At 43.7% G+C, this 27,310-nt stretch overlaps 2 protein-coding genes across 4 annotated transcripts in view; one reads left to right on the top strand and one right to left on the bottom strand.

Annotated features, from left to right (window-relative positions):
- Positions 1-12,370, bottom strand: part of UFD1 (ubiquitin recognition factor in ER associated degradation 1) — a 19,690-nt gene extending 7,320 nt beyond the window's left edge. Inside the window, exons 1-7 of the mRNA XM_058157981.1 lie at positions 12,110-12,370; positions 9,693-9,825; positions 6,594-6,626; positions 5,444-5,565; positions 3,628-3,758; positions 2,304-2,376; positions 2,038-2,106 (exon numbers count right to left, since the gene is read on the bottom strand). Of these exons, the coding sequence (XP_058013964.1) occupies positions 2,038-2,106; positions 2,304-2,376; positions 3,628-3,758; positions 5,444-5,565; positions 6,594-6,626; positions 9,693-9,825; positions 12,110-12,112 (564 nt within the window). The 5' untranslated portion in view covers positions 12,113-12,370. The remainder of the gene's footprint in view (positions 1-2,037; positions 2,107-2,303; positions 2,377-3,627; positions 3,759-5,443; positions 5,566-6,593; positions 6,627-9,692; positions 9,826-12,109) is intronic.
- The window catches only part of CDC45 (cell division cycle 45), a 27,351-nt gene continuing 12,389 nt past the window's right edge, over positions 12,349-27,310 (top strand). For 2 of the 3 annotated variants that reach the window (XR_009152173.1, XM_058157977.1), the window contains exons 1-11: positions 12,349-12,488; positions 15,384-15,443; positions 16,427-16,519; positions 17,164-17,301; positions 19,844-19,987; positions 21,027-21,082; positions 21,198-21,246; positions 22,789-22,850; positions 23,304-23,354; positions 24,203-24,322; positions 26,308-26,439. Coding sequence is in view for 2 of the 3 variants with exons in the window: in XM_058157977.1 (XP_058013960.1) it covers positions 12,420-12,488; positions 15,384-15,443; positions 16,427-16,519; positions 17,164-17,301; positions 19,844-19,987; positions 21,027-21,082; positions 21,198-21,246; positions 22,789-22,850; positions 23,304-23,354; positions 24,203-24,322; positions 26,308-26,439 (974 nt within the window). In the remaining variant the exon portion in view is untranslated. Of the gene's footprint in view, positions 12,489-13,591; positions 13,718-15,383; positions 15,444-16,426; positions 16,520-17,163; positions 17,302-19,843; positions 19,988-21,026; positions 21,083-21,197; positions 21,247-22,788; positions 22,851-23,303; positions 23,355-24,202; positions 24,323-26,307; positions 26,440-27,310 lie in introns of those variants that run through there. The other variant, XM_058157978.1, reaches the window with a different exon arrangement.

Below are 27,310 nucleotides of genomic sequence, written 5' to 3'. Positions count from 1 at the left end.
CAACGGAGTCGGACAGTGATGAGGCTGAGGTGAGGCCAGGGCCATCGGGGAGTAAGGTACGGACTCCAAAGCCTCCAGAGACTGATAGTAGTGAGGCAGAGGAACAGGAGGAGCCTGTTCCTAATGCACGCATGAGAAGAGCTGCCAGAAGGCAAGAGCAGTTCGAGCAGAGAGGACAACTCGGGAGTAAGGCCAGGAGATGATTGGACCCTCCCATAAGGCTTAAAACAGTCCAGCACTGGCGTTTGGCCTTTGCTGGAAAACATTGTAGCTGCGTCTTCTGCTTCGTCTACGTCTTTGTTTTTGTGGCTTCTGGACGTTTGCCAGGAAGGGCCTTTGGCAGTTTGCCTAATTGGACTAAGGTTTGTGAGATAACTGAGGAATTTGTGTTGGGAGCATTTGTGTTATTTTGAGTTGAACGATGCTGGGAATGAAGTAATTCCCAGCTGTTTGAATAAAGTTTGTTTTTCCACGGACTAAGTTTCTTACTACCTACTTGGGCCTGGGTCACAACAGCTTTATTTAAAAGAGTATCTCTTCACTCTCAGAGACTTTTAAGATGCATGAAATTAAAAGGAGGCAGGGAATGCTGCGGGTCCCATCCCCGAGGGAGATACACCTGGTGGGACCCAGAAGAAGGGCCTTCTCCATGTTGGTTCCCTCTCTCTGGAACATCATTCCCATGGAGATTAGAATGGCCCGCACTCTCTTCCGGAAGGTGCTGAGGACCTGGTTCTGCCAGCGGGCCAGGGGAACCCAGAGCGGGATGGAGCCCATTCAATGGCTCGCGTGATGTGCTGTTGCCGAGGCACGGGGTGGGGAGTGATTTTATTATCATATTAATTTATTTGATTCTTAAATCAGTTTTATTGTTTTAAATGTGGTTTTCTGTAAGCCGCCTTGCATCACCTTGGGCGAATAGGCGGCAATATAAATAAAATAAAATATAATATAATATAAAATAAAATAAATAAAAATAAAATAATAATAAAATAATAAAATAAATAAAAATATAATATAATAAAATAAAATAAAATAAAATAAAATAAAATAATAAAATAAAGTTCAACTCCCAGAATTTCCCCGCCAGCATTGCATCGCTGGTTGGGGGATTCTGGAAGTTGAAGTCTGCACATTTTAAAGTATACGATAATGAGAAAATGCTGATTTAAAGTCTGCTTGTTAGAAGACTTTGCAAGATGACGTTTTGTTGTGTTAAAAGAGTGTTGTGAGCAGACACGACAACCAGGGCTGGGCTTCAGGTCCTTTAGCAACGGGTGCACTGCCCCGTTGCTGGGTGGACGTGGCCATGGTGGGTGTAGTCTAGTCCAGGGGTCTCCAACCTGGGCAACTTTAAGCCTGGTGGACTTCAACTCCCAGAATTCCCCCGCCAGCAAAGCTGGCTGGGGCATTCTGGGAGTTGAAGTCCTCCAGGCTTAAAGTTGCCCAGGTTGGAGACCCCTGGACTAGTCGGTCACATGCACCATGGCGGGGGTCGTGGTGGCATTTTTTGCCCTCCCTGGGCTCTGGAGGCTTTCCTTCTGCCTCCGGGAAGGTGAAATTTGCTTCCCTCGGAGTCTGGAGCCCGTTTTTCACCCACCCAGACCCTCCGCTTGGCCCTTGCACTGAATGATGAACGGGCCGCATGGAGACTCCTGGGAGGGGAGGGATGGGCGTGGCCAGTCCACCTTTGGATTTGAAGGTTCACCGAACCCCGGTGATCCTCGGCTAGAGGATTGCCCAAACCGTGCCGAACCCGCAGGAGCCCACCCCTGACGACAACCCTACCAGGGCGACGTCTGCTTTGTTCCATTTTGATATCGCAGGGTACATCTGCTCCACCAGTGGCTAAGCCAGGGGTCTCCAACCTTGGTCACTTTAAGACTTGTGGACTTCAACTCCCAGAATTCCTCAGCCAGCTTTGTCTTGCTTTGCTGGCTGAGGAACTCTGGGAGTTGAAGTCCATGAGTCTTAAAGTGACCAAGGTTGGAGACCCCTGGGCTAAGCCAAGATGGAGACTGTCCGTCCCTGACTTACATTCATGTCACATTCAATGATGGACACAGCTTTGTCTGGCTTGGTCTCCATGACTCGAAGTTCATAGATCTGAAAGAAAGAAAGGGCGGGAAAAAAAGAAAGAAAGAAAGAAAGGATGAAGAACAGGTTGTGTGGAAGTCTTTCCCATCCCTTAAAAACTAGCCGGCTGAGGAATTCTGGGACCTGAAGTCCAACTCAGTTGAAAAGTTGCCCAGGTGGAGAAACACTGTTGTAGCCTCTCCTTCTCTGCAAATAGCTGATGCTACCTTCTCGTTGTAGTTGATGGCGATGACGTCTCCAGTGGTGAGGCAGGCAAAATTCCGGAGCGCGTTTTCCAATCTTCGGGGAACGTTAAGTGGAAATACAGCAATCTCCCGATCACATTGTAAAAATATGAGAAGCAGCTTTGGAAATGAATATACAAGTTACTGAACACCGCTGAATTCCACCACCCCCCACACACATACAGGTAGTCCTCAAGGGGTGGTGCCTAGAGGTGGCGCTCTCGCCTCACAATCAGGAGGCTGTGAGTTCGATCCTAGGTAGAGGCGGATATTTCTCCCTCTGGGCACAATGAGAATATAATCTGCTGAACAAAACTCCGCCTTGGCAACAGGGAGGGCATCCGGCCAGCAGACACTCAGCTCCATTCAGTTGCCCAGAACTCCACCCTGCAAGGGGATTATGGGGTCCTTAAAAGATGATGATGATACAGGTAGTCCTCAACTTACAACCGCAGCCGAGCCCAGCATTTCTGTCGCTAAGCAAGACAGGCATTCAGGGAGTTTTGCCCCATTTTATGACCTTCCCTGCCACGGTGGTTAAGGGAACTGCTGCAGTGGTTAAATTGGGAACACGGTTATTAAAAGTGAACCCGTCTTCCCTACTGACTTTGCTTGTCAGGAGGTCACAAAAGGGGAACACATGACAACACCACCACCACCCCGGGGACACTGCAACCGTCGTAAATACGAGTCGGTTGCCAAGCGTCTGAATTTTGATCACGTGACCACGGGGATGCGGCAACGCCCGTTAAGTGTGAAAAACCGGTCCTAAGTCACTTTTGTCAGTGCTGGGGTAAACGTTGAACAGTCACTAAATGGAGCGTTGTTAGGTCGAGGGCTACCTGTACACATTTAGAAGCAAAGCTTCCTATCTCTTAATGAATCAAGGTGATTGCCTCTTGAAGGTAAAAGGTAAAGGTTCCCCTCGCACATACGTGCTAGTCGTTGCCGACTCTAGGGGGCGGTGCTCATCTCCGTTGCAAAGCCAAAGAGCCAGCGCCGTCCGAAGACATCTTTGCGGTCATGTGGCCGGCATGACTCAACGCCAAAAGCACACGGAACGCTGTTCCCTTCCCACCAAAAGTGGTCCCTATTTTTCTACTTGCATTTTTTTTACGTGCTTTCAAACTGCTAGGTTGACAGAAGCTGGGACAAGTCACGGGAGCTCACCCCGTTAGGCAGCACTGGGGATTCGAACCGCTGAGCTGCCGATCTTTCCATCAACAAGCTCAACGTCCTAGCCCCTGAGCCACCTTGTCTCTTGAAGGACCTTGCCTCTTGAAGGACCACCCAAAAAAAAGGATACACAGCTTTGGGGTTGGTGATGTCGAGAAAATCGGGACTCTGCGGCTGAAATTTGGAGTAGGTGGCTACTTGGAGGTTGACGCTTTCCACCTGGACCAGCCCTCCTTCCTCCAGGAGAAGATTCTGCATCATCTTGGGGAGAAAAACACAAGTGAAAAACACAGGGCCTCTGGTGGCTCAACAGACTAATGCAGTCTGTTATTAACAGCAGCTGCTTGCAATTACTGCAGGTTCAAGTCCCACCAGGCCCAAGGTTGATTCAGCCTTCCATCCTTTATAAGGTAGGTAAAATGAGGACCCAGATTGTTGGGGGCAATAAAAAGTTGACTTTGTATATAATATACAAATGGATGAAGACACTTGCTTGACATAGTGTAAGCCGCCCTGAGTCTTCGGAGAAGGGCGGGATATAAATGCAAATTGAAAAAAAAAGTGAAACTGATTTTGTGCAAGGCCCGAAGCTCAATATGTTTCTCTATAAAGTTTGCAAACATTAGGAATAGAAGCAGGAGGAACAGATAACAAACGGGATTGCAACACCCAGAGGAATGAAATTCATCTTTAATTTTCCCATTACGAAGGGTAACTTTTCCCCATGTAGGTCCACTTTTACCCGGTCCATTTACAATTCCAGATCAAATCATTTTAGTACAGTAAAAAAAAAAAAAGAAAGAGGTCTCAAAATTGAGAGCGGGAAAAAAATGGGTGAAATTGACCATGAATTGGTAGGAGGCTATTGAAATTGACTTAGCTACCACTTTTACTGGAGAATAGAAACAGAAACAGAGACATAGGAAGAGAGGAAGAATGGAGGGGAAGGAGGAAGAAAAGAAGAGAAGGAGAAAGAGAAAGGTACAAGGAAAAGCAGAGAAGGAAGGGGACTGGCATGGCATAGCATGGCATACTTTATTTGACCAAGTGTGATCAGACACACAAAGAATTTGTATCTAGGGCAGAAGATCTCCGTGTACATGCAAAGCAACAGAGTAATAATAATAATCATAATCTGATGCCAATAAAAGGGGAATAGTAAAGAAGACGAGAAGGATGACGATAATACTCCAGCCTTACAACATTGGGTAAATATACATAGACCTTAAGGCAGTACTGTGAGAATTAGATGTTCAACAGAGTGAAGGCAAACTTTTATTTGTTCATTTGTATCCGGCCTTTATTATTTTTATAAATAACTCAAATATTAAGTATTACTATTAAAATAAGAGTAGATATAAATAATGAATATGGTGGAAAGCTTTTAACTATTAATGACACAAAAAATTTGTACCCAAACGACACACTGTTTAATGAACAATGAAATGTTTTGTATTAAAAGAAAATTTAAAAAAATTATAATAATTATTTTTACAAATAACTCAAGCCGGTGAACACATCCAACACATTCCTTATGGAGTCTGTCCTAGCGCTCTGTAAGGTTAAAAACCCGCAAATGAATCTTCGGAAAATAAGTATTTGATTGTAAAGTTTTGGGATTCCCAGCTGAAAGTGGTACATGCGTGTATAAACGAACAAAATTGCAAGGAATCCACTTTAAGCAATGGTTCAGGAGCAAGAAATAGGCCAAGTATCAGATGCTCTCATCGCTACGCTAAATGGGGAAAAGATTTGGGACACGCCATGAAAACAGCACGTAAATTAATTTGACGTTGCCAAAGAGATTTGGAGCACGCTTCATGGACGGTTGCTAAATGAGATGCCCAGTAGATGAGATTAAAATGGATTTTGCTTGTATGAAATGTATCTTGCCACATATTTGAGCACCGCGCCTCTAATTTCATGGAACAAAACCGTCTACTTACCCAGTGTGGCAGGTAACAGATGCCTTCATCAGCCACAAATTCCAGCACGCCACAATGGGTCATCCGGTCCGAATTTTTATTCGTCAGTTTAAACAACATCGGGTAGGTGATATTAAGCCGACCTAATGGAAGCAAGTAGAGAGGAAATCTACAAAGTACTTTATATTCAAGGAGACAATTCTTGAACTTGCAGGAAACGTCTTTTCCAAAAACACTACACTGCTAACCAGAGCATATAAAACATTTGCTAGACCAATTCTAGAATACAGCTCGCCTGTCTGGAACCCTCACCACATTTCTGACATCAATACAATTGAGCGTGTCCAGAAATATTTTACAAGAAGAGTTCTCCACTCCTCTGAAAACAACAAAATACCTTATCCCACCAGACTTGAAATCCTAGGTTTAGAAAACTTGGAACTCCGTCGCCTTCGACAAGACCTAAGTTTAACTCACAGAATCATCTATTGTAATGTCCTTCCTGTCAAAGACTACTTCAGCTTTAATTGCAATAATACAAGGGCAACCAATAGATTTAAACTTAATGTTAACCGCTTTAATCTAGATTGCAGAAAATATGACTTCTGCAACAGAATCATCAGTGCTTGGAATACTTTACCTGACTCTGTGGTCTCTTTCCATAATCCTAAAAGTTTTATCCAAAAACTTTCTACTATTGACCGGCTGGCGACACCCAGGGGAAGGGCCTTCTCTGTGGGGGCTCCCACCCTCTGGAACGAGCTTCCCCCAGGACTTCGCCAACTTCCCGACCTCCGAACCTTTCACCGCGAGCTTAAGACACATCTATTTATTTGCGCAGGACTGGACTAGATTTTAAATTCAAATTGGTTTTAATGGGGATTTTATTATTTTTATTATTATTTTTATTTTAATTATTTTAATTATTCGACCAATTATAATAAGTTTTTTAATGGATGTTTTATTTGTATTTATATGTATGTTTTTATCTGGTTGTGAACCGCCCTGAGTCCCTAGGGAGATAGGGCGGTATAAAAATATGAAAAATAAATAAATAAATGCTGCCAAACCAACCATTTTGGCCAAAGAGTAGGCAAAAAGTCCTTTAAAGAAATAGATGTGCAATAAGAGAATATCAAGCGTGAAAACACATTAAATATACACAACTTACTGAGTTGATCCAAGGCAGAGGGTGGCATAATTACTGCAGAAAAAAGACAAAAAATATTTGTGAAAAATGTCAGGAAAAACAGACACCAGCTGGCTAAAAAAAAAACAAAAAAACCCACAATTATTGTAGGACATTTAAACCACAGACTTCAACAATTCTCCCAATATTGAAGATATCAAGATAGCATTTTTCAGCTTAAGTCTTTTCCATGATTGTCATGATTGTACAGGTAGTCCTCTACTTACAACAGTTCACTTAGCGACTGTTCAAAGTTACAACGGCACTGCCTGTTCCTAGTGCACACATGAGAAGAGCTGCCAGAAGGCAAGAGCAGCTGAAGCAAAAAGGACGACTCGGGAGTAAGGCTAGGAGATGATTGGCCCCTCCCATAAGGCTTAAAAGAGCAGCAATGGCTCTTGGGCTCTTTGTAGGAAAGCAATGTTGCATCTTTGCAAAGAAAAGCTTTTAGCAAGGTGCCAAAGAAGACAAAGGTTTGTGATAAGGCCGAAGGACTTTTTCTGAAGGACTTTGTTTTTGGGAATTAATTTGGGCTAAGCTGAGAATGAAGTAATTCTCAGCTGTTCTAATAAAATACGTTTGTTTAGGACTGATTGTGTCTGGTAATGACTACTTGGGCCTAGGTCACAACACACCTGTCCCCCGGGACACTGCCACCGTCATAAATATGAGTTCAATTGTCAAGCATCTGAATTTTAATCACGTGACCACGGGGATGGTTGTAAGTGTGGAAAATGTCCACAATTCACTTTTTTCATTGTCATGGTAACTTCAAAAGGACACTAAATGAACTGCCCATCTTCTATTATGTGGGATATCAGCTGCTATGAATTGTTTAGGTCAGCGGTCACCAACTGGTGGTCAGTGGACTGCTGGCGGTCGACGAGAAAATTTTGGTGGTCCCCAGAAAAATTATTTACATTTTTAATATTGCACTAAATCTGGGGTCCTCAAACTATGGCCCCTGGGCTGGATATGTGCAATGAACGTTTGTGTTGCTGCAGAGAGTCTCCCCCTTCGGGGTCTTTTTGTGTGGGTCGGAGGGGGGGAAGAGATTCCGACTTGTGGTCTGCTTCAGCCTCGTAGTGTGGGGCTGGAGGGAAGTACCACTGGTGGCGAAGAGCCGGAGGGTCTCGTTCCAGTGGGACTGCATCATGGCCTGGAACTGGCTGACCATTTCAGCCCACTGAGCCTCCAGGTGCCGGTACCTGGCTTTGCACTCCCGCAGGTCTTCCTTCTGCTTGGAAAGCCTATGCTCGTAGTCCTCAGTGAGGTGTTTCTGCTGAGCCTCCTTCTGGGTCAGATCCAATTTGAACTGAGCTGTTTTGCCAACTCTTTCTCGTGGTGGCTGCTCAGCTCCAACAACTGCTTCCTGTTGGGGCCCTAAGGAGCCCAGGCGGGCAGGAGAGGAGGGGCTGGGAGGGGACGGGTGAGTAGATGCTGGCGAGGCGCCCCTTGACATGAGTGACATCAAGTTGGCCACGCCCACCCAGGCACATGACCACCTAGCCACGCCCACCCAGGCAGTCATTAGGCAGATCATATTAGCGGTCCGCGGGATTTAAAATTACGAATTTAGTGGCCCCTGAGGTCCGAAAGGTTGGTGACCCCTGGTTTAGGTCATGATGTAAACATGAGGCTCCCTATAAGATGATCGGGTAAAACAGGATGTTCCCACAAGACAACAACTAAGGGATCCGCCCAGCCAGCTGGCAAACAGGTACAGACTCGTGAAGAAACGATGACTCTTTTAACCAGAGCACGAGACCAGGTTATCCAAACACGTTGAAAGAGATAAATCACATTTTTCTAGCAAACACTGTCCTGTAAACAGATTTACAAGCTTTGGCTGCTGTATTGAGTACAAGCTGATCTGGTCCATTTTTTATTTTTTTTAAAAAAGCAAATTAAACAAGGGAAGAGACAGTTATTAATGATTCATAACCATGTTGTCTCCAGGTTATTTTTTTTTAAAAAAAGATTGGAAGCACTGAGGCTTTCCACAGACTCGGTGTGAATAAAATAGTTAGAAACCAAACTTTTGAGAGGCTTGGAAAACAAAGTGCTTTTTAAGAGAAGCCGAAGACGAGCTCGATAAATAATGCATGGCTATATTTATTAAGTTCATCGGGCAAGTTTCTTGTGAAAGATGGTTCCAGAATAAAGGTGGGTTTATCCTCTTCTTCTTCCTCCTCCTCTCCCTCCATCACCTATGGCAGGGGTCACCAACCTTTCGGACCTCAGGGACCACTAAATTCATAATTTTAAATCCCGCGGACCACTAATATGATCTGACTAATGACCACCTGGGTGAGCATGGCTAGGTGATCATGTGACTGGGTGGGCGTGGCCAGCTCGATGTCACTCACATCGAGGAGCACCTCGCCAGCCACTACTCGACCCTCCCCTCCCAGCCACTCCTCGCCTCCTCGCCCAGGATCCTTAGGGCCCCAACAGGAAGCAGTTGTTGGAGCTAAGCAGCCACCATGACAAAGAGTTGGCAAAACAGCTCAGTTCAAATTGGATCTGATCAAGGAGGCTCACCAGAAGCACCTCACTGAGGACTATGAGCATAGGTTTTCCAAGCAGAAGGAAGACTTACAGGAGTGCAAGGCCAGGTACTGGTGCCTGGAGGCTCAGCGGGCTGAGATGGTCAGCCAGTTCCAGGCCATGATGCAGTCCGACTGGAACTGGCTCTTTGCTACCAGCAAAGAGCATCCTTCCCTCCAGCTTTTGCCCAAAGCCCCACACCAAGAGGCTGAAGCAGACCCCAAGTCGAAATTCCTGCCCCCCTCTGACCCACAAGAAGACCCTGAAGGGGGAGACTCTCTGCAGCAACACAAACGTTCATTGCACGTATCCAGCCCAGGGGCCGTAGTTTGAGGACCCCTGATTTAGTGCAAGATAAAAAATGCAAATATTTTTTCTGCAGACACCCAAAATTTTCTCGTGGACCACCAGTGGTCCATGGACCACCAGTTGGTGACCGCTGACCTATGGACCAAAATCATTGCTATTTTAGCCTGCCAAAGAGGGAAGTTACGGTAAATCAAACTGAAAACAAAGCCAAACGACACATACTTTTTCCGCCCTTCTCTACATCGGATCGGTCATTAGGGCCAGCAAGCATGGAGACGGAGAAACAGCGGTATTGGGTGGAGAAGCGGTTCTGGAAGACGCGGGGAATGGGGTGGTCAAACATGTTGAAAGAAAACTGGAAGGAAAAAGAGAAAGACAGGAGGCGTTAAGACGAGCACAATCTATTGGCCATAACCAATTCTACTAATTTATGTTTTTATTATTATAAATTTTATTAAATTTTAACAATGAAACAATTTTCATTCAACTCTTGTGCATGACTGTGACCATTTACATATCATCCCATTAGTGTTCTCCTATATTCTATATAAAAGGTGGCTTAGTGGGTAAGACGCTGAGCTTGTCGATCGAAAGGTCGGCAGCTCAGCGGTTCGAATCCCTAGTGCTGCCGCGTAACAGGGTGAGCTCCCGTGACTTGTCCCAGCTTCTGCCAACCTAGCAGTTCGAAAGCAGGTAAAAAATGCAAGTAGAACAATAGGGACCACCTTTGGTGATTAGGAAACAGCGTTCTGCGCGCCTTTGTCATTGAGTCATGCCGGCCACATGACCACGAAGACATCTTCGGACAGCGCTGGCTCTTCGGCTTTGAAACAGAGATGAGCACCGCCCCCTAGAGTCGGGAACGACAAGCACGTATGTGCAAGGGGAACCTTTACCTTTACCTTTTATACTCTATATAATTTAAATAAATTATATTACTAATTCTAATTGGAATTTCTAATTCTTACTAATTCTACTATCTGTTATTATTCCATTTCCCCTATTTTCGACCCAATTATATCATTTCTCCCATATTACATAAAAATCCAAATCCGTCCATCCTTTCAGTTCAAGTGTCATTTTGTCCATCTCGGCGCAACACAATATTTTTCTAATTATTAACTCTTCAGAGGGTGTATTTGAGCGTCTCCAACATTGCGCAAATGCCAATCTTGCCACCGTTAATTTATGTTTTTAATTTATATCTTTTTTTTTAAATCTTTTACAACTGTAAGCCGCCCAGAGTTACCTTGAAGTAAGATGGGCGGCCAATAAATTTTACAAACGAGCAAACAAATACAGATAGTAGCCAAGCCCAAAATTTCTGTTATTAAGTAAGACATTTGTTAAGTGAGTTTTAACCCATCTTACCACCTTTCTTGCCACAGTTAAATGAATCACTGGAGTTGATAAAGTTAGTAACCTAGTTGTTAAGTGAATCCCCATCGACTTTGCTTGTCAAGAGGTCACAATAGGGGAGCACGTGACCCTGGGACACTGCAACTGTCATAAATATGAGTCAGTTGCCCAACAGCTGAAATTGGATCCTATGATCAGAAGGATGCTGCAAAGGTCGTAACTGTGAAAAATGGTTATAAGACACATTTTTCAGGGCTGTTGTAACTTTGAACAGTCACTAAATGAATTGTTGTAACTCGAGGATTCCTTGTATCAGAATAAATTGGACAGAACTGGGATCAACACCCATTTTATTCCTCCTGTTGAAACCTTAATAGAAATCCCATCTTGTCTCTGCCACAGATGTGCTTATAGCCTGCCCCACCTGCAGGTCTATAGCCCCAGGATGGGGTTTGTAGTCCACACCAGCTGCATGGATTTTGTAATCCACCATGCCCAAGTGAATTTGCAATCCATTCTGCTTCTAGGGGGATTTGTAGTCCACTTTGCCTGCATAGGTTTTGTAGCTTCACTCACCTACTGAGCCACCCCAAAGGGGTTTGTAGCCCAATCTGCCTGCATGGGCTTTGTAGTCGCCCTTTCTGAATGGGGTTTCCTAGCTCACAACCTCTGGGTTAGGTTTATAGTCCATCCTGCCTGCTTAGGTTTTGTAGTCCACCTCTCCTGTAACCCAGCCTGCCAGGAATGGGTTTTGTACTCACAACCCCTGGATGGGGTTTGTAGTCCATCCCACCAAGATGTGGTTTGAAACCCACCCTGCCAGGATGGGATTTCTCTACCCCACAAACCCTGGGTGGGATTTGTAGCCCATGGCACCTGCCTGGGGGTTTTGCAGTCCACCCCGCCCGCATGGGATTTGTAGTCCACCCCATCCAGATGTGGTTTGAAACCCACCCTGCCAGGATGGGATTTCTGTACCCCACAAACCCTGGTGGGATTTTTAGCCCATGACACCTGCCTGGGATTTGTAGTCCAACCCATCCAGATGTGGTTTGAAACCCACCCTGCCAGGATGGGATTTCTGTACCCCACAAACCCTGGGTGGGATTTGTAGCCCATGAGGCAGGTAGTCCACCCCCCCACATGGGATTTGTAGTCCATTCCCTGTCAGCTTCTGACAGCCAAGCTCCTTCCCGGCCAGATGAGTCTGCATTTTCCCTCCCTGCCAACATCTGGCCCTCCCTCGACTCCGGGGAGGGGGAGGATCCCGAGGCCTGTACCATGGTGGCGACGTCTCCTCCTGCCTCCCCTCGCAGCCGGCCAAGGTCCCCCCGCGAAAAAACCGGCAGCCGCCGAGCCTCTTCTCCGCTCTTCGCCCGGCTAGGAAGCCTCTCGCGGCGGATGGAGGGGCCGCTCTTCGGCCTAGGCCCAGGCCTCGCCACGCGGGGTCTCCCCCAAAAATCCGGCCTTCCTGGCTGGGGAGCAAACGGGGATCGAACCCCTTTTCTCTCTTCGAAGTATAAGTCACTTCTGCGGGGAAGAGTGGGCAGGAAGCTTTAGTTTAAAAAAGCGGAGACTACAGCTCCCAGAATGCAGTTCGCGCCATCGGTCCGTCGATGTTTTCTTTCCGGCTATGCGCAAACCGACTCAAGCGGAACGGTAAAACAATCTACTTGTTTTCCCTCGACCTTAACGCAGCCGAGTCTCCTTTGAGATGCTCGAAGTAGAGTAGCGTCCGTATTACGGCTTTCCTCATAGGGCGACTCTAAAGTTGTTTTTAGGGGTTTTATCAACTCAGACAGAGAGCGGGGAACGTTATAAGGCAGGGAATGCCCTCATCAAAGATGGCGACCATCAGTTTGCCCTTACTATGCTGGCTCTGTTTTTTGTTTTGCTTCTGAAAAGGGAAAAAAAAATGATGGGTGACCCTCCTGGCCCAAGAGTTAAGAAGTCTTGCGTTGCAATATCTACTACGGGTCCTGTTTAGACGCTGCGGGTAGGAATAGGAAAATGGATGGGGATAATAATTGATTAGTGAAAGGAGGCAATGCATCAGAAACCTCTTTATACAGATAGTCCTTGGTTTACAGCGCTTCATTTAGTGACCAAAGTTATTGAAAAATATGACTTACCACCGTTCTTCAAGGAGTACTGTCGAGGGTTATTGTACATTGTGCCGCTCAGAATATAAATAATTTTGAGCACAATAGAAGGCATAAAAGTGTAGAAACAAAAAGAGAAATCTTTATTTATTTATTAAGGACAAAAGTCTTAACCTAACAGATCTCTGTCCACCCCAAAAATTCCCTTTTTTCCCTAGTGTCCCTTTTTACTCGTATCCTTTTCATGTATTCAAATTATGCTTTTATCTGTTATCTTATATATGCTTGACAAATAAATAAATAAAAATAAAAAAAATCTATTTCTTTCTATGTATTCTCATGTAATTATTTCAAGCCTTGGGGGAAAACGGGACCCCTCCTCCACTCCTGCGATTCTATATAAACACCTACCGTATTTCCACCCTCTTCGCCCCGCACGTATGGAATGATGCTTTTTTTTTTTTGAGAGCCGGAAGTCTCTCTCTGAAACTATAAAGACCGTATCCCCCTTTCTCTCCGCTCGGCGTCTTTGAGACAAAGGGCGGGAAGAGGGCGGGACTAAAAAAAAAAGGTGTGATCCCGCCCATCCATAACGTCAGAGCGATATCCTCGGCTTCCGATTGGTCGGTTTCCGGAGAGTCCCGGCCAATGTGGGAAAGGCGCTGCTTTGGCGCCTTCCTTGAAGCGGGTCTTTCTTCTCGCTCTTCGCCGCCATTATTGCTTTTCCGGCCGGTCATGTTCCTGACAGACTTTCGGAAGGAGTTTTACGAGGTGGTCGTGGGACAGGTGAGGGGGCGCCTTTCGGGGTCGGGAGGAGGAGGCTTGAGGACGGCGGCTGAGGAGCATGGGGCTTGTAGTCCGCGGCGTTGAGAAAGCTTCGCTTCCCCCCCCCATGGGCCTACCCGATCGGGCTGTTGTGCAAGCTAACACTGCTGCAGGGACGACGGGTGGGGGGACGAGACAAGTTGGGCCTGGGCAGATTCTGAGTGTTTCCCTTTCCAATGCTAAAAGAGGGGAAGAGCCAGAGTCGTGGCTGGGGAGGATGGACGTTGTAGTCCAGCCTGGGGGTTGTAGTTCACCTTTGTTGCCCCCAGGCTGGGTTGTTTCAGGGGTTTACTGGGTCGGGATGAGGCAGATGGACCTGCACAGGGATTTGTTTGGGGATGGAGGGTGTGGGGTGGGGGGAAGGACTGGTGGCTGTGGAGGATGGGACATGTAATCCACCATGAACAAGCTTTGGGCTCCTCTGGTTGGGCTGTTATACAGAACTCAGCTGCTGAGGCCTGGGAGGAGCCGGGCCTGGGAAGAAGGTTTCCCCCACTTCAGGGTTTTCGGGGCTGGGGAGGATGGGTATTGTATTCCACCCATGACTGCGGGCTTATCTGGTAGGGCGGTGGAATAGGCCTCCTGCCAGGGTGGGTGGTGGAGATGGACTTGGTGTGTGTGTGTGTTTTTCCATTTCGGGGTTTTAGGGTGGCTGGGGAGGATAGGCATTGTAGTACGTTGGGGTTAGAGAGTGGCCAGCGGGATCCCACTGGGGGAGCCAAAGGTCTGAAATGGAGGGAAAACTTTTCAGAACTGGCTTTGTGGAAGTATAAGCAAAGCCCTTGAAACTATGGAGGTGAAGATGAAATTGACTAGATAAGGGGTCTCCAACCTTGGCAACTTTAAGACCTGTGGACTTCAATTCCCAGAATTCTGGGAGTTGAAGTCCACAGGTCTTAAGTTGCCAAGGTTGGAGACCCCTGGACTAGATTGGAGAGGGATTAAGGGATCTGCTGCTCCCAACTAGGGAAGGCAGCTAAACCAACCTGGTACAGGTAGTCCTCATTTTACAACAGTCCACTTAGTGACCATTCAAAGTTACAACAGCACCGACCGTTTTTTTTCACGCTTATGACCGTTGCAGCATCTCGATTGGTCAGATGATTGACATTCGAATGCTTGACAGCTGACTCACATTTATGACGGTTGCAGTGTCCTGGGATCATCATGTGATCAACTTTTGCGACCTTCTGACAAGCAAAGTCAATGGGGAAACCAGATTCACTTAACAGCCGTATTACTAACTTTTGTTGTTGTTAGTTGCGAAGACGTGTCCTACCCATTGCGACCCCATGGACAATGGTCCTCCTGGCCTTCCTGTTCTCTACCATCCTCTGGAGTCCATTTAAGCGCATGCCTACTGTTTCAGTGACTCCATCCAGCCACCTCCTTCTCTGCCATCCCCTTCTTCTTTTGCCCTCAATCTTTCCCAGCATTAGGCTCTTCTCCAGGGAGTCTAACTAACTTACTAACTTAACAACTGCAATGATTCGCTCAACGAAGGTGGCAAGAAAAATTGTAAAACTCGCTTAACAAGTGTCTCTCTTAGCAACTATAAATTTTGGGCTTAGTTGTGGTGGTAGGTTGAGGACTCCCTGTAATTACCATCTATTTTTTTCTTTTACAGCGGGTGCTGCTTTTGGTAGCTTCAGACATAGATGCATTATGTGCTTGTAAAATCCTCCAAGTAAGTCTGCCCTTCAAGTGTTTTGAGTGTACAAGTGACAAAATATTGTGCAGTCGGGTAAAAGAACTGTAAATAAGCATGCAATGAATATTATTTCCAAATAAATGAATATACTATCAGTATCCTTCATGCACGTTAATTAGGGGCAATGGCTGGGGGGTGAGGTAATTGAGGGAGTTTGCCTTATTTTCTAAAAAATACATGGTTTTCAGAATAGAATAGAATAGAATTTTTTATTGGCCAAGTGTGATTGGACACACAAGGAATTTCTCTTTGGTGCATATGCTCTCAGTGTACATAAAAGAAAAGATACTTTCATCAAGAATCATAAGGTACAACACTTAATGATAGTCTTAGGATACAAATAAGCAATCAAATCATACTAGGAAACAATATCAGTATAAATCGTAAGGATACAAGCAACAAAGTTACAGTCGTACAGTCAAAAGTGGGAGGAGATGGGTGATGGGAACGATGAGAAGATTAATAGTAATGGTAATGCAGATTCAGTAAATAGTTTGACAGTGTTGATGGAATTATTTGTTTAGCAGAGTGATGGCATTTGGGAAAAAACTGTTCTTGTGTCTAGTTCTGGTGTGCAATGCTCTATAGCGTCGTTTGGAGGGTAGGAGTTGAAACAGTTTATATTCTATTCTATCAAAGTTATGTCAGTGAAACAACTTTATAGGACGGGAAAAGAAAATTATCCTTGCATGATTTTGATGATTATGATTTCCATGATAAAATGCCAACTTCCCTCCAGCCTATAAATTATTTATCTTAAATATAGTAAAAATACAAAATTAGTGTGTTAAACAACATGAGCGATTACTAAAGCTCTACAATTCTACCTTGTTGGTTTTTAAATATAATGTTTAAATGTACAGTTGCTTAAAAAAAACTTGTTTGGAAGCTGTTGTTGCTATGCTCATCTAAAGTGAAGCTACAGTATTAGCCTTTGCTTTTAAATCTTTTTTCTCCAGGCTTTATTCCAGTGTGATCATGTGCAATATACATTAGTCCCAGTATCTGGATGGCAAGAACTGGAAACAGCATTTCTAGAACATAAGGATCAGGTAAAGAAAAAATAATAATAAATGGGATATGTGTGTGTATATATTTATATATATATAAACAAATAAAGGGAATGAAATACAATATCTTCTCTTGCATCTACTGTACATTATCTACATTTTGTTTAGAAACTCCTATTATCCTAAGTGGAGCTTAAATAAGATCTTTTTAAAATTCTGATATATTTTTTTAATAATAGCAATTTTTAAACTTTTCTTGAAGGACAATTGTTTGTATCTATTCCCAAGAGTTTAGCTACTCAGCTAATTTTTTTTTTATATTTGCATTTATATCCCGCCCTTCTCCGAAGACTCAGGGCGGCTTACACTATGTCAAGCAATAGTCTTCATCCATTTATATATTATATACAAAGTCAACTTTTATTGCCCCCAACAATCTGGGTCCTCATTTTACCTACCTTATAAAGGATGGAAGACTGAGTCAATCTTGGGCCTGGTGGGGCTTGAACCTGCAGTAATTGCAAGCAGCTGCTGTTAATAACAGACTGTCTTACCAGTCTGAGCCACAGAGGCCCCTCTGTTTTCCTGCAGGCATATTTATATGATATATTACATGATAATATTTAGCTATATTATCAACCTTTCATGCAAATTTATTTCCACAACCTGCTTGCTTTTATTTACAGTTCAAGTATTTTGTGCTCCTAAACTGCGGGGCCAACACTGACTTGCTGGAAATCCTTCAACCCGAAGATGATACCCTGTTCTTTGTCTGCGATACTCATAGACCTATCAATGTAGTGAACATTTACAATGAGACTCAAGTAAGTTCTCCTCTTTGACAAAAATAAAATAAAACATTGACGTTATAAATGAGGCCCAGTTTCCTGGGGTTTGTTCTTATAATGTTAAGTCCTCTACAAGATTGTGGGGATTTTTCATTTGTGGATCCTCTGCTATTATCTGAGCAATGAGGATGCTGACTTTATTACCAGTTTTTGGAAATTTACAGTCGCCCCTTGTCTATGTTTTTTTTTATTATTATTTGCATTTATTTGCATTTATATCCCGCCCTTCTCTGAAGACTCAGGCTTACACTATGTCAAGCAATAGTCTTCATCCATTTGTATATTATATACAAAGTCAACTTATTGCCCAAACAATCTGGGTCCTCATTTTACCTACCTTATAAAGGATGGAAGGCTGAGTCAATCTTGGGCCTGGTGGGACTTGAACCTGTAGTAATTGCAAGAAGCTATGTTAATAACAGACTGTCTTAGCAGTCCGAGCCACAGAGGCCCCTCTGTTTTCCTGCAGGCATATTTATATGATATATTACATGATAATATTTAGCTATATTATCAACCTTTCATGCAGATTTATTTCCACAACCTCCTTGCTTTTATTTACAGTTCAAGTATTTTGTGCTCCTAAACTGCGGGGCCAACACTGACTTGCTGGAAATCCTTCAACCCGAAGATGATACCCTGTTCTTTGTCTGCGATACTCATAGACCTATCAATGTAGTGAACATTTACAATGAGACGCAAGTAAGTTCTCCTCTTTGACAAAAATAAAATAAAACATTGACGTTATAAATGAGGCCCAGTTTCCTGGGGTTTGTTCTTATAATGTTAAGTCCTCTACAGGATTGTGGGGATTTTTCATTTGTGGATCCTCTGCTATTATCTGAGCAATGAGGATGCTGACTTTATTACCAGTTTTTGGAAATTTACAGTCGCCCCTTGTCTATGTTTTTTTTTATTATTATTTGCATTTATTTGCATTTATATCCCGCCCTTCTCCGAAGACTCAGGGCGGCTTACACTTACACTATGTTAGCAATATATAACATTTGTATATAAATATACAAATATTTGTATATTTATATACAAAGTCAACTTATTGCCCTCAACAATCTGGGTCCTCATTTTACCTACCTTATAAAGGACGGAAGGCTGAGTCAACCTTGGGCCTGGTGGGACTTGAACCTGCAGTAATTGCAGGCAGCTGCTGTTAATAACAGACTGTCTTACCAGTCTGAGTCACAGAGGCCCCTTTTGTTTTTAAACTCAAGACTTTCTTTTTTTTTTTTTTGGTAAAAAGTTTTATTTTCATTTTCCATATTCAATATACAATCTCTTATTCAACATTAATCATTAACTTTCATTTGTTACTTATTCGGACCTGCCCAGCTACCACTTCCTTCCTTAACAAACCTTTCCTCCTCCCTTCTCTACTTTCTTCTACTTTCTTCATCCTTCCTCTCCTTCACTTTTCTACGTCCTCTCCTCTTTCCCTACTCTTCTCTTCCACCCTTTCTAACCCTCTCTCTTTCCCCTTTCTTCTTCCTCTCCTTTCCCCTTTTTCTACCTCTCTCTTTCCTACCTACTTTCTTCCTTCACTCCCTCCTCTCCCTCTCCATTCCCTTCTGAAATGGCAGCTGAGCAGCCCCGCTTTCATTTCAAATTATTTCTATTTCTTAATTACATATCTTCAATCATTCCTTTACATTGATCCTTCATCTCCCCCCCTCCCACCCCCCGAGACTTCCCAGAACAAAGTACAGGGTATAAAAACTCAAGACTTTCTTGTCTGGGGATTACAGGTCATCCTCAACTTATGACCACAATTGAGTCCAGAATTTATGTTGCCAAGTGAGACATTTGTTGAGAGAGTTTTGCCCCATTTTACGACCTTTCTTGCCACAGTTGTTAAATGAGTCATGGCAGTTGATAAGTTAGTAACACGGTTGTTAAGGGAATCTGGCTTCCCCCTTGATTTTGCCGGAAGGTCACAAAAAGGGGGTCGCATGATTTTGGGGATACAGCAACAGTTCTAAATATGAGTCAGCTGCCAAGCATCTGAACTTTGATCATGTGATCGTGGGGATGCCGCAAAGGTCGTAGCTGTGAAAAACGGTCGCAAGTCCCTTTTTTCCCGTCCCGCTGTAACTTTTGAACAGTCACAAAATGAACCGTTGTAAGTTGAGGACTACCAGCATTAGGTAGGTTCACCACCTTCCAAATGGTTAAAAATGATAAAGGTCGGATTTAAAAAAAAAATACCAGTGATCAGTTTTCCACTGTAATGGCAATCATGCAACTGGAGGAAAAGTGGAGATGAAAATTTTTTACTGCAAATTTTAAAGTAGCACTTGGTGACGTTACCAAATTAGGGCAATGAAAGGTCTGCAAGCAAACAAACAAGCTCAGAGAGCACCAAGGACCCCTTGCAAATATTAAATTTAATATCATGTAAAATATTTTACTATGTGGTCTAAAATTGTCCATGACGTGTGACGTAATTCCTGTCTTTCACCAAGATCATTGCCGGGTTTTTACAGTTTTATTTAAATGTTTCTAGGTCAAACTCTTGGTCAAGCAAGATGATGACCTCGAGATCCCTGCCTATGATGATATTTTCAGGGAGGAAGAGGAGGAAGAGGAGGATTCTGGAAATGAAAGCGCTGGATCAGAGCCTGCAGGAAAACGTAGACGATTTGAAGAGGTTAGATTTGAGCAAGTTAAAATGGCATTTTAGAGTAGAATAGAATAGAATAGAATTTTTTATTAGCCAAATGTGATTGGACACACAAGGAATTTGTCTTGGTGCATATGCTCTCGGTGTACATAAAAGAAAAGATACCTTCATCAAGAATCATAAGGTACAACACTTAATGATAGTCAATAGAATAGAATAGAATAGAATAGAATAGAATAGAATAGAATTTTTTATTAGCCAAATGTGATTGGACACACAAGGAATTTGTCTTGGTGCATGTGCTCTCAGTGTACATAAAAGAAAAGATACCTTCATCAAGAATCATAAGGTATAACACTTAATGATAGTCATAGGGTTCAAATAAGCAATCAGGAAACAATCAGTATCAATATAAATCGTAAAGATACAAGCAACAAAGTTACAGTTATAAGTGGAAGGTGGTGGGAACGATGAGACGATTAATAGTAGTGCAGATTTAGTGAATAGTTTGACAGTGTTGAGGGAATTATTTGTTTAGCAGAGTGATGGCATTCGGGGAAGAAACTGTCCTTGTGTCTAGTTGTTCTGGTGTGCAGTGCTCTATAGCGTCATTTTGAGGGTAGGAGTTGAAACAGTTTATGTCCAGGATATGAGGGGTGTGTAAATATTTTCACAGCCCTCTTTTTGACTTGTGCAGTATACAGGTCCTCAATGGAAGGCAGGTTGGTAGCAATTAAAGGAAAGTCATATTTTAGTTAGATTAAGGTAATTTAACAGTGACTACTAAGAAAAGGAAGACACAAAAAAGTATACGAGTCTCTTTCAGGAAGTAAAAGTGATTTTTTAAAAAATTTGCTCCCTTGTTTTGGTTCATGGCTATTTTGTATCGTTTGAAACTAACTCAAGTTGTAATCCTTACCTTTAAAGGAATGTGTCATTGCTGTTTTTTAAGTTAATTGTTTCATTGTCAAATGTTCCACTTGTTGTCGACATTGAATCAATTATATTTAATTTTTAGGATATTTTCCCTAGGCGTTGATCATTGTTTATTGTAATCTCTCCATAGGAAGTGGTCGAAAGAACAATGAAAAGACGCGAAAGAAGAGAGTGGGAGGCCCGCAGGTACGCGACCCAAGCTATCTGCTTACTGGATATTTCTGTTTATGATCATAGCAGAAAAAAATGTTGCTGATTTCTCTCCCCCCCCCCCTTTTTTATTTTATTTTATTAAATTTAGGCAAGAAATTCTTTTTGACTACGAACAATACGAATATCACGGGACATCAGTACGTATTGAATCTCCTCTTCGCAGTACGATTCTTTGCTTTTTTTAAGTAAATGGGTTATTGCATGATTTTGTTGTTGGTTGCGAAGTCGTGTCCGACCCATCGTGACCCCATGGACAATGTTCCTCCAGGCCTTCCTGTCCTTTACCATCCTCTGGAGACCATTTAAGCTCACGCCGACTGCTTCGGTGACTCCATCCAGCCACCTCGTTCTCTGCTGTACCCTTCTTCTTTTGCCCTCCATCGTTCCCAGCATTAGGCTCTTCACCAGGGAATCCTTCCTTCTCATTAGGTGGCCAAAGTATTTGAGTTTCCTCTTCAGGATCTAACCTTCTAGAGAGCAGTCAGGGTTGATCTCCTCTAGGACTGACTGGTTGGATCGCCTTGCAGTCCAAGGGACTCGTAGCAGATTGCATGATAAGGTTTCTTAATTTCTAGAAAGCTAACTGAAAGGTTTTGTATCTTCTATGCAAATCCACCTGGGTTTTTGAAGTTCCCTATACGAATAGTCCTCAACGTAAAACAGTTCATTTAGCCACCGTTCGACGTTGCAATAGCAGTGAAAACCATTTTGCACACGACCGACCATTGTAGCATCCCCATGGTCGTGCGATCAAAATTGGGAAGCTCTGGCAACGGAATCGTGTTTATGACCGTTGCAGTGTGTTGTCACGTGATCCCTCTTTTGCGACAAGCAGAGTTAATGGAAAAGCCGGATTCATGTAACCAAGTGGCTAACTTAACGACCACAGTGATTCATTTAACAACTGTGGCAAGAAAGGTCCTAACATGGGGCAAAATTCACTTACTGTATTTTTCGGAGTATAAGACGCACCTTAGTTTTGGAGGAGAAAAATAAGAAAAAAGGCTGATTGGCAGGTGGGATCGGCCTCCCGGAATACCCCCAATCAGCTGTTCCCAGAGGTGAATTTTAGCAACAGGTTCCTTGGTTGTGAGCTCTGTGCCTTGCTTTTTTTTTTGCTTTGTTTTTTTCTGCCTCTGAAACTCCAAAAACCTTTTTCTGCCCCTGAAAGCCTCCAAAACAGAACTTCAGAAAAAAAGCCTCTGAAGCTCTGTTTGGTGGCTTCTTTTCTGAAGCTCTGTTTGGGGGCTTCTTTTCTGAAGCTCTGTTTCTGATGCTTTTTTCAGCCTCTGAAACCTCCGTTTGAGAAGCTAGGCAGGGCTACATTTGGAGTATAAAACGCATCCAGATTTTCACCCTCTTTGGGGCGGGGGGGAAAGGTTCACCTTATACTCTGAAAAATACGGTAATAACCCTCTTGTTTAGAATCATAAACGTTGAGCTCAATTGTGGTTGTAAGCTGAGGACTACCTATCATCCCCAAACCCTGCCAGCTTTTAAGTTAAAAATTTTAACCTGTTGGTTCAGGTTCTATTCTTAATTATGAGCAATGGAAAAAGATGAGACTCGGACGACGCACGGTGCCGAATTTACTTTTCTGGCTGTGGAAGATCTGCTTTCTTGGCGGTTCCAAACAGTTTCTTTTTACGCTGATCACTTCATCATTTCCCCTTTTACAGTCTGCCATGGTGATGTTTGATTTGGCGTGGATAATGTCCAAAGACTTGAACGATATGCTGTGGTAGGTAGTCTTGTTTGTGACGTTGCTAATTGTCCCAAAGGTGCTTTTTTTTCAACTGGATTTTTTGTTTTATTTTCTTTGAAGACGTTTCGCTTCTCATCCAAGGAGCTTCTTCGGCTCTTCGACTGGATATTGGGAAGGATTTATCTTTCTTGAATATAGAACACTATTGTGTCCCAGAGTCATATGATCACTTCCTGTGGGTGGGTGGGTGTTGGTCACATGACCTTAGAACACAGCAGGGGTCATAAGTTGCCAAGCATCTGAATTTTGATCTCGAGATCATGGAGATGCTGCAAAGGTCATAACTGAAAAACGATCCTAAGTCACTTTTTCCAGTACCGTTGTAACTTTGAATGGTCACTAAATGAGAATGGTCACTAAATAAGTTGAGGACTTCCTATGCAGGAAAAAGAAATAAGTGCAAGTCTCGATTCTTTTTCTTTTTTTAAGGTGGGCTGTTGTTGGACTAACAGACCAGTGGATCCAAGACAGAATCACTCAGTAAGTGAAAAGTTGACACCTCCTTTAAACAGTTTGCTCCTCCCATGAATTTCATGGTGTTTCTTGAGCCAAGAATTTGTTCAGTATGGGGCTGAAATCTTTCCAAAATAATCTCTTTCTTTAACATTTTCCCAGAAAACATTTTCACTTCCTGAGCTTCGAGGTAGATGTTGTGACCTAGGCCCAAGTAGTTATTACCAAACACAATCAGTCCTAAACAAACGTATTTTATTTGAACAGCTGCGAATTACTTCATTCTCAGCTTAGTCCAAGTTTATTCTAAAACAAAGTCCTTCAGAAAAAGTCCTTCCGCCTTATCACAAACCTTTGTCCTCTTTGGCACCCTGCCGAAGGCTTTTCTTGGCAAAGCCCCATGAAGTTCAGAAACAAGAGACCCCAAACTAGAAACAATTGTAGCAACATTGTTTTCCTACAAAGAGCCCAAGAGCCATTGCTGCTCTTTTAAGCCTTATGGGAGGGGCCAATCATCTCCTGGCCTTACTCCTGAGTCATTTCTTTTGCTTTAGCTGCTCTTGCCTTCTTGCAGCTCTTCGCATGCTTGCACTAGGAATAGGCTCCTCTTGTTCCTCTGCCTCTCTGCTCTTCGTCTCTGGAGGCTCCGGAGTCCGCACATTGCTCCCAGATAGCCCTGGCCCCATCTTTGCCTCCGACACAGAGCCCTTGTCTGGCCCTTCCCCAGAGTCCAGGACTGGCTCATTGTCCTCCCCAGCCAACTCCTCTGCTAGCTCTATGGGCTGCTGGAGGACCACAACAGTAGAAAAAGAGGCGAGGGAGCTATTACCGCCATCGATCAATAACATGTTGCCTTTATTTTTCTTTAATGGAAGAATGAAGTATGTGACAGACGTCGGAACTCTCCAGCGTCACGTCACCCGGCATAACCATCGCAACGGGGATGAAGATAACTCCCTTTCAATCGACTGCATGAGAATCGCCTTCGAATATGAGTATCCTTCCAAAGGGTGATGGAAATTGTCCAGGACTTCAGCTGCAACTTGACACAAATTGAATTTTCACTGCGAAGTCATTGGCCCAGATTGTGATGGGGGCCAAGCCTCCCACCCACCCCCGAGCTTGCAGCTTCTGAGCGTGTGGCCTTGGCGTCTTCTCTCTTTCGGTCCACCTTTTCTCTGTCGTTCCGGTTTCCAAATCTAGTCCTAGTTTTTAAGCGGTATTTGATTGAGAGTCCCTTGGTTCCAACTTCGTTATGAGCCAGGTGGTGCAGTGATTAGAGTGCAGCACCGCAGGCTACCTCAGCTGACTGCTAGCTGCAGTTCCGCAGTTCAAATCTCACCAGCTCGAGGTTGACTCAGTCTTCCATCCTTCCGAGGTCGGTAAAATGAGGAACCCAGATTATTGGGGGCAAGAGGCTGACTGTAAATAGCTTAGAGAGGGCTGTAAAAGCACTACAAAGCGGTATATAAGTTTAAGTGCTATTGCTATTTGTCTGTCTGTCTGTCTATTATCTATCTATCCATCATACGTATATATCTATCTAAGAGCCATGGTGGCACAGTGATTAAAATGCAGTATTGCAGGCTAACTCTGCCCACTGCCAGCAGTTCGATCCTGACAAGCTCCAGGTTGATTCAGCCTTCCATCCTTCCGAGGTTGGTAAAAATGAGGACCCAGATTGTTGTGGGCCAAAGGCTGACTCTTTACTCTGTAAACCGCTTAGAGAGGGCTGTAAAAGCACTATGAAGCGGTATATAAGTCTAAGGGCTATTGCTATCATTACTAATTGTGGCCTAGGAAACCCAAGATAACGCTTCTTGGTGCTTCTGTCTTCACAAAAAAAACGAGACAGAGAGAAAGCACATAGGAGTGGATCACTAATCATACCGTATAGCAGCAAATTATGAGCAAAAGTGGATTGTGGTTCAGAATATTTTAAAGGGGGGCCGGAAAAATGTTCCAATGCTTTCCGACAGGCCTTCAATTCCAATCAGAACAGGGCTGGAAGGGACCTTGGAGGTCTTCTAGTCCAACCCCCTGCTCAAGCAGGAAACCATATGCCATTTCAGACAAGTGGCTGTCCAGTGATGGAGCACCCATAACTTCTGGTGGCAAGCTGTTCCACTGGTTAATTGTCCTTGCTGTTAGGAAGTTTCTCCTTAATTCCCAGTTGCTTCTCTCCTTCATTAGTTTCCATCCATTGTTTCTCGTCTTGCCTTCTGGTGCTTTGGAAAATAAATTGACCCTCTCCTCTTTGTGGCAGCCCCCCAAATACTGGAATACGGCCTTTATTAAGCAGGCCAACTCCAGGTTTCGAAGGGCAGAGAATACAGATAGTCCTCAACTTATGACCGCAACTGATCCCAAAATTTCTGTTGCTAAGCGAGACAGCCACTAAATGAATCTTGCCCCATCCCACGGCCTTCCCTACCATGGTTGTTAAATTAGTAAAACGGTTGAGAAATATATCTGGCTTCCCCCTTGCTTTTCTGCTTTAATTTCCGCATCAGAAATACTAGAGGGGAACAGACCTAAGTTTTGTTCGTGAGGCTATAAGAATTCTAAACTCCAATAACAGGCTGTCAATATTTTCTAGAAGTATCAAACCTTGTTTAATCTGCATAAGCCAACCTAGTTGCATATCTGGGGAAGAAAATAACAGACGAGGGGAAATAAGCATTGCAATCCCAATCCATTGTCATCTTTTAACGGCCCCATCATCCCTTGCGGGGTGGAGTCTGGGCAACCGGAATGGAGCAAGCGGAGTATTTTAATGGCCGGATGCGCTTCCTGTCGCCAATACGGAGTTTTTGTTCAGCAGATATATTCTCAGTGTGCCCAGAGAGAGAAAAAGATCCCCCTCTACCTAGGATCGAACTCACAGCCTCCTGATTGTGAGGCGAGAGCTCCACCTCTCGGCCACCGCACTGTAGCGCTCCAATCCCAATTATTCACCCTTAATCCTTGATGGCCTTAGCTTGTGCCTTGCTCTTTATCAGCACTGGTCTCTCTACGAAAGTCTCTGCAATACTTGTTACACATCTGCCAGCTTCAAGCTTTGGTCTGTTCAAGGCCAGAAGAGGCTGCAAGAATTCTTGGCTGATATGGGGTGAGTTAATCGGGAGAGTTGGATACCGAAAAAGAAAGAAAAAAAGTCTAAATCATGATGATCAGGAGATCTCTATAAAAGGCCACGGGTGGTGTTGCTGAAGGAATTAAGAGCACGGGTAGCGTAGTAGTAACACTACAGTAGTGGCCAACATTGTGGGAACCTTTTGGGAAAAGTGTATTTTCTAAAACTAGCTAATAATACCACTTTTTTGGGTGGGAGTAGTACCATAAAATTATATACCCATGGAAAAATAATTTAATCAAGAATGTAATGCAATAACTTTTAGGAAGGATTTGCTATTAGAATAGCCGTTATCATATAAGGAAGAAAAGTGAAACACATAGAAAAAACGAGATATACAAAAATGATCACCACCTTAGTTAATCCTTAGTTGGGTAACCTTTAGCATGAATTACGGCCTTACAACGTCTTCCCATGGAGTAAACCAAGTCTTTGAGTTCTGCAGCTGTTCTAATGTGAATCCAAGATTGAAGGATGGCTTCGATTAACTAGTTTTATTGATGGGTCGCTTCTGACTAACAAGTTTCTTTAGTCGGCTCCCTAGATTTTCAATTGGGTGAATGTCTGGGCTATTCCCAGGCCATTCCAGCACTGGAATAGGATTATCTTGAAACTCTCCCCCCCCCCAAAAAAGTGGTGTTATTAGCCATCAAACTTCAAAGATACACTTTTCCCAAAAGGTCCCCACAATTTTGGCCACTACTGTAGAGTAGGGGGTCTCCTTGGCAACTTTAAGACTTGTGGACTTCAACTCCTTATGGTTGGAAGTTGAAGTGCACAAGTCTTAAAGCTGCCAAGTTTGTTGCCAAGACTTATGTACCAGAGTTGAAAGCAAAGTCAGCTTGGT

Source organism: Ahaetulla prasina, chromosome 15 (genome assembly GCF_028640845.1).
Source record: "Ahaetulla prasina isolate Xishuangbanna chromosome 15, ASM2864084v1, whole genome shotgun sequence".
Taxonomy (NCBI): domain Eukaryota; kingdom Metazoa; phylum Chordata; class Lepidosauria; order Squamata; family Colubridae; genus Ahaetulla; species Ahaetulla prasina.
Note: the sequence above shows the minus strand (reverse complement) of the source record. Positions and strands in the feature narration are given on the sequence as shown.